The following is a 13,280-nucleotide window of genomic DNA, read 5'->3' on the forward strand; positions in this document are numbered from 1 at the left end:
AGAGGAGGACCAAAATGCAGCGTGGTTAGTGTTCAACATTTTTAATAAGGACAACAACCGTGAACACTACAAAATAACAAATGTGAAAAAAACAAAACAGTCCTATCTGGTGCTTAGACACAAAGACAGAAGACAACCACCCACAAAACAGGCTACCTAAATATGGTTCCCAATCAGAGAGAATGACAAACACCTGCCTCTGATTGAGAACCATATCAGGCCAAACATAGAAATAGACAAACTAGATATACAACATAGAATGCCCACTCAGCTCACGTCCTGACCAACACTAAAACAAAGAAAACACAAAAGAACTATGGTCAGAACGTGACACAACCCAATTCAAACCTTGCCTTATACTTTGGTCAATCTGACAAATACACAACACCAGGTTGAAGTACATCAAAACCAATACTTTATTTAATGTATAGCAATACAATTTACGTATTAAATAGCACTATTAAACTTCAATAACATGATATCATATAACAGTACCATAGTAATGCAACACCATGGTACAATCATACAATGACAGAATATAATAAATGGAAAAAACATTTCTTTATCTTCAAGTTTACAAAATAGAATGAATGCTGAACTTGCTTAGATGGATTGAGGAAGCAAACTCAGTGACTCCCTGGATGTTTTCCATCCATAGCACAAATTGGTCTGATATTCAAAAGGGGAGTAATAACATTCTTTACCCAGACAGAACAAAAAAAGGATCATGGTACCTTATTCCCTATATGGTGGACTCTTTTTCACCAAAAGAATTTCATTTTATTTGACCTCTATTGAACTAGGCAAGTCAGCTAAGAACAAAACCCCTATGGGACTCCCAATCACGGCTGGTTGTGATACAGCCTGGAATCGAACCAGGGTCTGTAGTGACGCCTCTAGCACTGAGATGCAGTGCCTTAGAATGCTGCGCCACTCAGGAGCCCAAAAGTATGGCGCTATATAGAGAATAGGGTGCTATTTTAGATGCAGTCATGGACTTGTGCTGGAATGTGATGTCGGTCTACTTGTTTATTTGGAGCCTTGGGGCTCTATTCGCTGAAGCGTTACAGATTGCGTTATAGAAATGGAAAGGTAATTTCCGAAATGCAGCGTTTACGTGAATGCAGTCTCCGCTAACGCAGGAACATTGCCTTTAAATTTCTATCAAGTTGTAACGCTGAACTTCTGCGACACAGATTGAATAGAGCCCTTAATTCCTACATACTCTCCACAAATACAATGAGTGAGACTAGGATAATGTTAAAGAAAAAAGCTTAATATGAAAATATAAAGGTCTATGAGGATCACACAGCATAGATTATAACTTCCAAGAAGATTGGTCCTTGAAGTAAATATGTACATGACCTTGAAATAGCAAATTACACTAATGTTATTACTATTAAGCATAAAGTGAATAATAATAACAATAATAGTGACAGGCAAAAACATTTTTTTTTGCTGCCAATAACAATTTTGTGACAAATGAGCATGTAGGCTGTGTTTACACAGGCAGTGCTATTCTGATATTTGTTTCACTAATTGGTCTTTCGACCAATCAGATCTGAAAAAGATCTGATGTAAAAAAAATCTAGGATTGGTCAAAAGAGTTAGGCGGCCTGTGTAAATGCAGCCATAGTAAGTCAGGACTTTTCTTCAAATGTTGGAGAGTTGTGACTTCATTTAACAAGATACTCGTTGAGAGAGAAGAGCAAAAAATAGGAACAAATAGGAAAATACAGCATGTATGTATCAGTACAGGGTACAGCTACAGGATACAGTATTGATGGGTAAAGTAGATGTATGTATCAGTACAGGGTACAGCTACAGGATACAGTATAGATGGGTAAAGTAGATGTATGTATCAGTACAGGGTACAGCTACAGGATACAGTATAGATGGGTAAAGTAGATGTATGTATCAGTACAGGGTACAGCTACAGGATACAGTATAGATGGGTAAAGTAGATATTGTGGTTTGGTGTAGGCGTTAGATAAAAACAACCTATTTTAGCCCAGTTAAAACAACATGGAGCAGTATGGACTGACACATTGGACTGGTTTTTAGGATAAAAGCTTCATGTGACACTTGTTTACATTTTGGGCAAACAACTTTGTTGCAATTTTCAACCATGTCTTTGGTTATAATGACAGTAAAACACTTCACCCTCCAGATTATGTTTAGACCAAGAACTCCATTCATATGGTAAAATGAAAGCCATGTTTAATATGACGTAAACTCCGTTGTAATGGAACAATTGATGCCAAGCGAGTCACATGTAGACCTGGGTTCAGAAACTAACTAGTATCATTTATTAAAACAAAATTGACAATATGGGTCTCAGTGTGTCCAAGCACCAATCCACACAAGGTGAGAGGAGAAATGACAGAGTATACAAAACCAGCTGCTTAACATGATCAAGTATATAGTCATATGGATTACAAAACAATAGAAATCATAATATAAAGCAATGCATGTTCACAGTAGTTGTTGTAATACCACTTTAAAAAAAATCTAAGTAATGGGTACAATTTACAAATAGAATGGAGATATTTGGGTAATAAAGGAATAGTATGTATAATCTACAGATTATAAATGCTCCTGGGATAAGGTGGGTTTTACTGAATAAGAAGCGTTGGGTATACTTTATTTGGATAGTCCTAATAGAGCATCTACAGATGGGCATACCATCAACAAACGATCTGTTGATAAGCAACTGCTTGCTAAGGTTACAGTCAGAGTCAGGTATAGAATAAGGTTTAGGGTAAGGGTTAAATTTAGGATTAGGATAAGGGTTATGGCTAATAGAGTTTAAATCTTACTGATAAATCTGTAGAGCATCTACAGACAGACTACGACAATAAAGTCTTACCGAAGAGTTGACCCGATGATAGTGTTGCAATGCTTGTTAAGTGAGCTGTACTGTCATACACTGGACTCTGATAATCTGTATTTAGAAATCTATTGGACTGGATCATGTTGACCTTCAGGGTTGTCCTTGGTCCTCATTCTTCATTCATTGAAGCTAAAGTCTGTTCTTTGCCACAATCCAAAGAGATCCAATGAGTGTAGAGTACAGTGGAGCCAGGGTCTCGTTAATGGTACTGTATTATCTAACGGGGTTTTAGGCAGTAACACCGACAGTGTAGTGTAAACTGGACAGAGACGCTTTCTTTTTCCTCACGTGAAACAATGTAACAGTTAACAACTCTCAGCAGGATAACAATTAAGACAAACAATTATGAAGAAAAAAATAAATATCAAAAAAGTTTATATCAGTGTAAAAAAGGTAATCAGGTTATTCATTTAACCAATATTTCTGGCTAAAAAGGCCTCAAGGAAAGTCCGCCAAAGTTCTCTTTGTTCCTCAGAGTTGTACAAATGAAGTGCCGGATGGTGTGGTCAGTCAGACCAGTCATATCAGAGACTAGTCAGACCAGCGACTCCATGCTCTCAGCAGGATCTGATTGGTCAATGATGACCACCACTCCATTAGTGTCCATGTAGATGGGGCTGATCCCACTGTCTCTGCTGCTCACCAGGCTCAGCATGGCCTTGTACAGGTACTGGTACTGCTCCTGGACAGAGGCACAGGGAGAGAGCAAGACAGAGAGACAAATGTTACAACTTTAAATGATACTTCTAGGTCTATTCTAAGATTGTTGACATGTCAGAATGAGCAATGACAACCCACCAAGTGATATTTGTTCCTATGACTGACTGGAGATTTTGCTTAAGTTAAAAAAGTTATTGCTTATTGGCGATTATTGAAGCCTGACAGCACCAATCCTCCTGGCTGGGTCATGGGTGAACTCACTATGTCTGTGAAGACTCCCGGCCTCATGAGGTTGATCATCTTAGCCACCTGATAGACATCCACAGCCCCTTCACTCTCCAACTGCTGAGACAAGGTGGTGAGGGCACACAGAGTCCCTGCAGACACTGCCCCAAATCTACCAGGGACATGGACATGTTAACACACATACATATGCCTGATATACCAATACATGCATGCAGACACACACACTTACTCATCGTGTATAATGGTGGGTCCGTCTCGGGTCATAGCCTCCTCTTTGATGACGTTGATGAGTTCAAAGGTACCGCTGAGAGGGGCATCGGGGTTGGGCCATTTAGGGCACTGGAAATGTCTCACCTCCAGGACATAGTCATCCTGTTAGAGGGACAGATATTAGACAAGACAGACAACTAGGACACTGACTATTCAGTACCGCTACCTCAGGCCAGCACTGTAGTTTAGCTCAAGCCCATCTGATGACACTTAGTTTGTATTAATGGGAATAATTAACTTATAAATGTATTCAAATACTACTTTCCTATCTAGCTTGATGGATCACTCTGGGACACACATGGCCCTGCCATCTGCGTACAGGTATGACAGAGTCTGAGAGGGTTTTATACACCCACACAGGTGAGAGTTTACTTGTGAAAGGTCAAAGGTGAAGGGTTACTGTACCTGCGTGGCCTCCAAGATGAAGTCGTGGATGATGATCTGTTCTTCGTTGGAGAGACACAGTCTGTCCTTGCTGATCAGGGTGACGGTGAAAGCTAGGCAGTTCATTGCCTCCTCTCTGCTCGGCCAGTACACAAACTCATCCTCAGCCTAAATACACATACAGCAGACATACAGGTTAGATGTGTGTAATGTATGTGTGTGTAACCAGGCGAGAACAGTAGAGCGCTACTTGACTAAATGTTGTAACCTTCTGGCCAGCTACTCTACTCACCAAACCATGGTTGTCTGCAAGCATGACAATGATTTGGGCATTGTGGTCCCAGATCATTCTCCAGAAGTCTGTGGTGGTGTGGGGTAAAGGATGCTGGGTAATGATGAACTCATTACTCCTGTAGTAACCCTGCGTGGCCCATGGTTGAAGATCAATATGTAAGCACTCATACATATACATAGTCAACAACTCAGAAAATCTTCTATAACATGATTACCCAATTACTTTTACGTTGTCTAAACATCAGAAGGTGTCTGTTGGGTTTTGTGTCTGTTGTGTCCGTTAGGTTTTACATTTGATCTAAATGAGTTTAAAAAAGTTACGGTCGGAATGTGATGAGTACTGTGTACAGGCCCTTGTCTCAATTTCTCAGTGTTAATTATTCCTTATAATAAATAATTGACTATTATTCAGTAAGAGGCTTCACACAATCACAGTTTGAAATGCAGAGTAATTATAATCATCAAGGGAACAGAAGATATCATTCGACAGAGTGTGTGTGGTGAGCATTGTGTGGTGTGTGCGTTATAGCAGTATCATACCATTATGTAGGAGGCATTGATATAGTCTGTGCCTTTCATTCCAGGGAGAGGGGCCAGTCCTACGCGAGCTCGTTCCGCTAGAGCGGGAGAAAAAATACATGCATTCAATCACACCCATGGCGTTAGGGTGCCATGACACAGTACTAGATAATAATGAACATACAGTAATTGTTGCTGTGGCAACTAAAGCACTCTCCCTATGGCAAAATAACATGGCCGGGTAAATAAACTCAAACTCTTTCTATAATGTCTCAGGGTGAACTGGCAAAGCAGGACACCTCATTATCTCACTCAGTGCAGTAGATGATGGAGAATTGACAGAGTAATTGATAATGTAGCCTGGGATAGTGTCTCTAGAAATACTGTTCTCACATGGAACTACTGAGGAGTGGCGGTTCTTCTCCTTGTTGCAGTCTTTTTGGGCGCTGAAACACTCCACGAAGCTGCCGTTACTCTGGGTCAGCAGCTGGAGAGATAGAGGCAGCAAGACCGTGCTGTGAGATAGAAACATCTCACCACGAACGGGTTTAATGTTTATTATGTATGTATGTGACATGTATTACAGTGTTCAGTACACTGTAGTCCTTCAACTATGGAGTCTCTAAAAGGCTCTATTCCTTATAGTTTGAAAGACATACAGTACGAACTACACTATGCTACACCAAAGGAGGCTGAGGTTCATCATACCCTGAACTGCTTGTCGAGGCGGGTGCGGCCCCCCAGGCCGGGGGTGAGGATGCTGTTGACGTAACCATGGAGCTGCCAGGCGGGTACCTCTGTCTCACTGCCCAGGATGGCCTCCATCAGGGCATCATGGATGAACACATACTGCTCCTATAGTCCAAGGGGAAGGGCAGAGGGAGGAGGAATTAGACTGGAGAGAACCACTGAGCTGATGGAGAAGATCTCTCTAGCTAGTGTAACATTGTGTAGGAGATGACATTCTCTTCGGCAGTTACTGTAGCTGTATGAACTTTGTAGGTTTATCGGAGGTGTCATTTGTCACACACACAAACACACACACCTCTGTCTGGACCAGGTAGTTGCGTTGTGTGCGGATGTGTTTGAGAAAGCCCCAGACGTTGACTGTGCTTTTGTCTTTGATCTGCTGCAGCATGCTGTCGAGGACGATGTACGTACCCGTCCTCCCGACTCCAGCACTATACAACCAAAACACATGTTACCTACTAACTACCACAGGAGACCCATAGAAGGAGCTGTATTACTGACCGTAGACGAGACATCAATGAAAACTAGTGGTGTTTCTGATTACTTCTTATGATGAGGAAGATGATTTTGTGCACTAGGATAGAGCATCGCCCTCTCTGCAGTAAACATGGGCGTAGTCCATGTTTAGAGAACATCATTTTTCGAGAGAGCTATTGTACCTGCAGTGCACTAGGACAGGGCCCATGCCAGGTGCGCGTGCTGCAGAGGAGCGCCCTATAAAGGTGAGGACAGGTAGGGTGTATTCCGGAACGCCCATGTCAGGCCACTGGGTGTAGTGATACTGGATCACCATCCGCTCGTTCTGACGCCCCTTCGGGTTGCCCTTCTGACCCTGAAACAACATGGATGACATTTAAGATTGAACTGGCTGGAGTATGTCCACCTGGCAGATATGAAAGAATAAGGGACACAAGGGAAGACCTGCTGACTAAAGGGCCAATTTCCTTAGGCCTAGTCCAAAAACAATTTCCTTAGGCATAGTCCAAAAACAATTTCCTTAGGGGCTAGTCCAAAAACAATTTCCTTAGGCATAGTCCAAAAACAATTTCCTTAGGCCTAGTCCAAAAACAATTTCCTTAGGGGCTAGTCCAAAAACAATTTCCTTAAGCCTAGTCCAAAAACGATTTCCTTAGGCCTAGTCCAAAAACAATTTCCTTAGGCCTAGTCCAAAAACAATTTCCTTAGGCCTAGTCCAAAAACAATTTCCTTGGGCCTAGTCCAAAAACAATTTCCTTAGGCCTAGTCCAACAACAATTTCAATGGAGGATTTCTATTGAACATGATTCTTCGTGATTTTATCCAGGACTCGGTTTAATGTGTGTCTGGGGAAAGCAGCCCTAAGCGGAGGTGTCCCCAACACAAGCACTATGGACAAACATCTCAGTAGTACTGTAGACGTACTGTACGGGTATTGTAGCACTGGGACATACCTTTTTGACTTTGGTGTTCCGTATGAGGAATTGTCTCAGTGTGTAACAGGCGTGAACTTTAGTACTCTTTAGAGTCACCACAATGTTGCCATACTCCTCGCTGCTCTCTGTGGGCCAGTATTGGTCACATTTTCTCTGTGAAAGACAACAGTATTAATCTAATCTTCTCTGAAAAAGACAACTGTATTAATCTAATCTTCTCTGAAAAAGACAACAGTATTAATCTAATCTTCTCTGAAAAAGACAAGAGTATTTATCTTAACTTCCCTGTCAAACAACAATATGATACGCTCTTTAAAAGCCAGCTGTATATCATCCATTGTGAAAGACAACAGTAACACCAACAGTCAGAGAGAGACCACCTACCCTTCCTTTCTCTACCAGGTTGGTGATCATGACGATGATACCGGTATTCTGTTCCCACACCATCCTCCAGAAGTCCTCAAACGTGGACTTAAGAGGGCCCTGGGCGGCGATGTAGGCCTTGGGATGGTTGTAACCCTGTTGAGAGGAGACGAGGGGCTGAGTGACAGCAGTACCCTCACACAGAGCGCAAGTACAGTACACATAAGGTGAGTACCAGAGCATATATAATGACAGAGAAAGAGAACACAGTACACAATAAAAACACTTAGAATAGCAACTAAATACATCTAAAGCCATTGGTTGACCTACATCTACATAGTTAGCGTTCATGTAGTCACTGTGTTTAGCATCCTTGCCAGCCAGGGGTCGTAACTTCACCCTACTGTGATCGTCTGGGAGATAGATGAAAGGAATATTAGTCTCATTCTGCATTGCCTTTTTAACATCACACATGAATATAACAGGCCGTCAGTGTTGACTTACAGGCCACGATGTTGATGTATCTGTTTTTGTGCTTGTTGTCAGGATGATTGGAATGTTCTGCAGTGATCTTAAGGTCCACCGTACAACGCTGAACCTCCTAGGGAGAGAGAGGTCAAGAGGGGAAGAAAACTATTTATTTTTCAAACAGCAAATGGTCTGATCAGTTAATATCAAATGGTCTGATATGTTTGAATTATATTAGAAACATGATTATTATTATACGGTCTGTATAGTTGTGTGTGTATCCATACTAGAGGTCGACCGATTATGATTTTTCAACGCCGATACCGATTATTGGAGGACCAAAAAGCCGATATCGATTAATCGGACGATTTGTTTATTTATTTGTAATAATAACAATTACAACAATACTGAATGAACACTTATTTTAACTTAATATAATACATCAATAAAATCAATTTAGCCTCATGTAAATAATGAAACATGTTCAATTTGGTTTAAATTATGCAAAAACAAAGAGTTGGAGAAGAGAGTAAAAGTGCAATATGTGCTATGTAAGAAAGCTAACGTTTCAGTTCCTTGCTCAGAACATGAGAACATATGAAAGCTGGTGGTTCCTTTTAACATGAGTCTTCAATATTCCCAGGTAAGAAGTTTTAGGTTGTAGTTATTACAGGAATTATAGGACTATTTCCCTCTATACCATTTGTATTTCGTTAACCTATGACTATTGGATGCTCTTATAGGCACTTTAGTATTGCCAGTGTAACAGTATAGCTTCCGTCCCTCTCCAACCACCCCAAGGCTCAGAGCGAGTGATGTTTGAAACGCTATTAGCGCGCACTAACTAGCTAGCCATTTCACTTCGGTTACACCAGCCTCATCTCGGGAGTTGATAGGCTTGAAGTCATAAACGGCGCAATGCTTGACGCACAACGAAGAGCTGCTGGCAAAACGCACAAAAGTGTTGTTTGAATGAATGTTTACGCGCTTGCTTCTGCCTTCCACCGCTCAGTCAGATACTTAGATACTTGTATGCTCGTATGCTCAGTCAGATTATATGCAACGCAGGACACGCTAGATAATGTCTAGATTGTTTTTATAAGATAAGTTGAATGCTAGCTAGCAACTTACCTTGGCTTACTGCATTCGCGTAACAGGCAGTCTCCTTGTGGAGTGCAACGAGAGAGAGGCAGGTCGTTATGGCGTTGGATGAGTTAACTGTAAGGTTGCAAGATTGGATCCCCCGAGCTGACAAGGTGAAAATCTGTTGTTCTGCCCCTGAACAAGGCAGTTAACCCACCGTTCCTAGGCCATCATTTAAAATAAGAATGTTCTTAACTGACTTGCTTAGTTAAATTAGTATAAAAAAATATTAATAAATAAAATAGGCAAATCGGCGCAAAAAATACCGATATCTGATTGTTATGAAAACTTGAAATCGTCCCTAATTAAATCAAATCAAATCAAATTTTATTTGTCACATACACATGGTTAGCAGATGTTAATGCGAGTGTAGCGAAATGCTTGTGCTTCTAGTTCCGACAATGCAGTAATAACCAACAAGTAATCAACTAATAAATCCTAAACTACTGTCTTATACACAGTGTAAGGGGATAAAGAATATGTACATAAGGATATATGAATGAGTGATGGTACAGAGCAGCATAGGCAAGATACAGTAGATGGTATCGAGTACAGTATATACATATGAGATGAGTATGTAAACAAAGTGGCATAGTTAAAGTGGCTAGTGATACATGTATTACATAAGGATGCAGTCGATGATATAGAGTACAGTATATACGTATGCATATGAGATGAATAATGTAGGGTAAGTAACATTATATAAGGTAGCATTGTTTAAAGTGGCTAGTGATATATTTACATCATTTCTCATCAAATCCCATTATTAAAGTGGCTGGAGTTGAGTCAGTGTCAGTGTGTTGGCAGCAGCCACTCAATGTTAGTGGTGGCTGTTTAACAGTCTGATGGCCTCGAGATAGAAGCTGTTTTTCAGTCTCTCGGTCCCAGCTTTGATGCACCTGTACTGACCTCGCCTTTCTGGATGATAGCGGGGTGAACAGGCAGTGGCTCGGGTGGTTGATGTCCTTGATGATCTTTGTGGCCTTTCTGTAACATCGGGTGGTGTAGGTGTCCTGGAGGGCAGGTAGTTTGCCCCCGGTGATGCGTTGTGCAGAACTCACTACCCTCTGGAGAGCCTTACGGTTGAGGGCGGAGCAGTTGCCGTACCAGGCGGTGATACAGCCCGCCAGGATGCTCTCGATTGTGCATCTGTAGAAGTTTGTGAGTGCTTTTGGTGACAAGCCAAATTTCTTCAGCCTCCTGAGGTTGAAGAGGCGCTGCTGCGCCTTCTTCACGATGCTGTCTGTGTGAGTGGACCAATTCAGTTTGTCTGTGATGTGTATGCCGAGGAACTTAAAACTTGCTACTCTCTCCACTATTGTTCCATCGATGTGGATAGGAGGGTGTTCCCTCTGCTGTTTCCTGAAGTCCACAATCATCTCCTTAGTTTTGTTGACGTTGAGTGTGAGGTTATTTTCCTGACACCACACTCAGAGGGCTCTCACCTCCTCCCTGTAGGCCGTCTCGTCGTTGTTGGTAATCAAGCCTACCACTGTTGTGTCGTCCGCAAACTTGATGATTGAGTTGGAGGCGTGCGTGGCCACGCAGTCGTGGGTGAACAGGGAGTACAGGAGAGGGCTCAGAACGCACCCTTGTGGGGCCCCAGTGTTGAGGATCAGCGGGGAGGAGATGTTGTTACCTACCCTCACCACCTGGGGGCGGCCCGTCAGGAAGTCCAGTACCCAGTTGCACAGGGCGGGGTCGAGACCCAGGGTCTCGAGCTTGATGACAAGCTTGGAGGGTACTATGGTGTTGAATGCCGAGCTGTAGTCGATGAACAGCATTCTCACATAGGTATTCCTCTTGTCCAGATGGGTTAGGGCAGTGTGCATCGTCTGTGGACCTATTTTGGCGGTAAGCAAATTGGAGTGGGTCTAGGGTGTCAGGTAGGGTGGAGGTGATATGGTCCTTGACTAGTCTCTCAAAGCACTTCATGATGACGGAAGTGAGTGCTACGGGGCGGTAGTCGTTTAGCTCAGTTACCTTAGCTTTCTTGGGAACAGGAACAATGGTGGCCCTCTTGAAGCATGTGGGAACAGCAGACTGGTATAGGGATTGATTGAATATGTCCGTAAACACACCAGCAAGCTGGTCTGCGCATGCTCTGAGGGCGTGGCTGGGGATGCCGTCTGGGCCTGCAGCCTTGCGGGGGTTAACACGTTTAAATCTTTTACTCACCTTGGCTGCAGTGAAGGAGAGACCACATGTTTCCGTTGCAGGCCGTGTCAGTGGCACTGTATTGTCCTCAAAGCGGGCAAAAAAGTTATTTAGTCTGCCTGGGAGCAAGACATCCTGGTCCGTGACTGGGCTGGATTTCTTCCTGTAGTCCGTGATTGACTGTAGACCCTGCCACATGCCTCTTGTGTCTGAGCCGTTGAATTGAGATTCTACTTTGTCTCTGTACTGACGCTTAGCTTGTTTGATAGCCTTACGGAGGGAATAGCTGCACTGTTTGTATTCAGTCATGTTACCAGACACCTTGCCCTGATTGAAAGCAGTGGTTCGCGCTTTCAGTTTCACGCGAATGCTGCCATCAATCCACGGTTTCTGGTTAGGGAATGTTTTAATCGTTGCTATGGGAACGACATCTTCAATGCACGTTCTAATGAACTCGCACACCGAATCAGCGTATTCGTCAATGTTGTTATCTGACGCAATACGAAACATGTCCCAGTCCACGTGATGGAAGCAGTCTTGGAGTGTGGAGTCAGCTTGGTCGGACCAGCGTTGGACAGACCTCAGCGTGGGAGCTTCTTTTTTAATTTTTTTGTCTGTAGGCAGGTATCAGCAAAATGGAGTTGTGGTCAGCTTTTCCGAAAGGGGGGCGGGGCAGGGCCTTATATGCGTCGCGGAAGTTAGAGTAACAGTGATCCAAGGTTTTTCCACCCCTGGTTGCGCAATCGATATGCTGATAAAATTTAGGGAGTCTTGTTTTCAGATTAGCCTTGTTCCCCAGCAACAATGAATGCAGCCTCCGGATAAATGGTTTCCAGTTTGCAAAGAGTTAAATAAAGTTCGTTCAGAGCCATCGATGTGTCTGCTTGGTGTGGGATATATACGACTGTGATTATAATCGAAGAGAATTCTCTTGGTAGATAATGCGGTCTACATTTGATCGTGAGGAATTCTAAATCAGGTGAACAGAAGGTGAACAGAAGGATTTGATCCCGCAGGTGAAGGAGCAGGTTAATCGGCCAATCTGATGAAATCAGTCGACCTCTAATCCATACATCTAGTGTTGCGGCTGTATGTCTGTACTCTGTTTGATTGACATAGTATGAATAATGTAGGTTCACCTGCACCCACCTGTGTGCGTCTGTGTGTCTGTGTGCAGTGCGTGCAGTGTGTTCCCTCTGGAGAAGTGTTAGCTTTGAGCCTCCACCTGATCACAGAGACAGTGTGTTCCTGTCCAGTCAACCAGCAACTAGACTGTTAATTAACCTGCCTCACACTCAGCCATCTGCTCCACAACACACACTTCTTTCAGTATAAATACACTGAACAAAAATATTAAAAGCAACACGTAAAGTGTTGGTCCCATGTTTCATGAGGTGAAATAAAAGATCCCAGAAATGCTCCATACGCACGAAAAGCTTTTTTCTCTCAGATTTTGTGCACAAATTTGTTTACATCCCTGTTAGTGAGGATTTCTCTTTTTCAAAGATAATCCAACCACCTGAGAGGTGTGGCGTATCGTATTTTTAAACGGCATGATCATTACACAGGTACACCTTGTGCTGAGGAAAATAAAAAGGACACTCCAAAATGTGCAGTTTTGTCACACAACACAATGTCACAGATGCCTCAAGTTGAGGGAGCATGTAATTGGCATGCTGACTACAGGAATGTCCACCAGAGCTGTTGCCAGAGAATTTCAT

General features: G+C 42.7%; 1 protein-coding gene across 1 annotated transcript in view; it reads right to left on the reverse strand.

The window, feature by feature from the left end:
* Positions 1-392: 392 nt before the first annotated feature.
* Positions 393-13,280, reverse strand: part of LOC135541706 (receptor-type tyrosine-protein phosphatase gamma-like) — a 257,842-nt gene continuing 244,954 nt past the window's right edge. The window contains exons 16-29 of the mRNA XM_064968018.1: positions 8,296-8,392; positions 8,122-8,204; positions 7,813-7,947; positions 7,447-7,581; positions 6,676-6,848; positions 6,312-6,447; positions 5,975-6,121; positions 5,660-5,753; positions 5,288-5,364; positions 4,746-4,874; positions 4,475-4,621; positions 4,029-4,171; positions 3,815-3,950; positions 393-3,575 (exon numbers count right to left, since the gene is read on the reverse strand). Coding sequence (XP_064824090.1) covers positions 3,429-3,575; positions 3,815-3,950; positions 4,029-4,171; positions 4,475-4,621; positions 4,746-4,874; positions 5,288-5,364; positions 5,660-5,753; positions 5,975-6,121; positions 6,312-6,447; positions 6,676-6,848; positions 7,447-7,581; positions 7,813-7,947; positions 8,122-8,204; positions 8,296-8,392 — 1,779 coding nt within the window. The 3' untranslated portion in view covers positions 393-3,428. The remainder of the gene's footprint in view (positions 3,576-3,814; positions 3,951-4,028; positions 4,172-4,474; positions 4,622-4,745; positions 4,875-5,287; positions 5,365-5,659; positions 5,754-5,974; positions 6,122-6,311; positions 6,448-6,675; positions 6,849-7,446; positions 7,582-7,812; positions 7,948-8,121; positions 8,205-8,295; positions 8,393-13,280) is intronic.

Source organism: Oncorhynchus masou, chromosome 6 (assembly GCF_036934945.1).
Source record: "Oncorhynchus masou masou isolate Uvic2021 chromosome 6, UVic_Omas_1.1, whole genome shotgun sequence".
In the NCBI taxonomy this organism is placed as follows: Eukaryota; Metazoa; Chordata; class Actinopteri; order Salmoniformes; family Salmonidae; genus Oncorhynchus; species Oncorhynchus masou.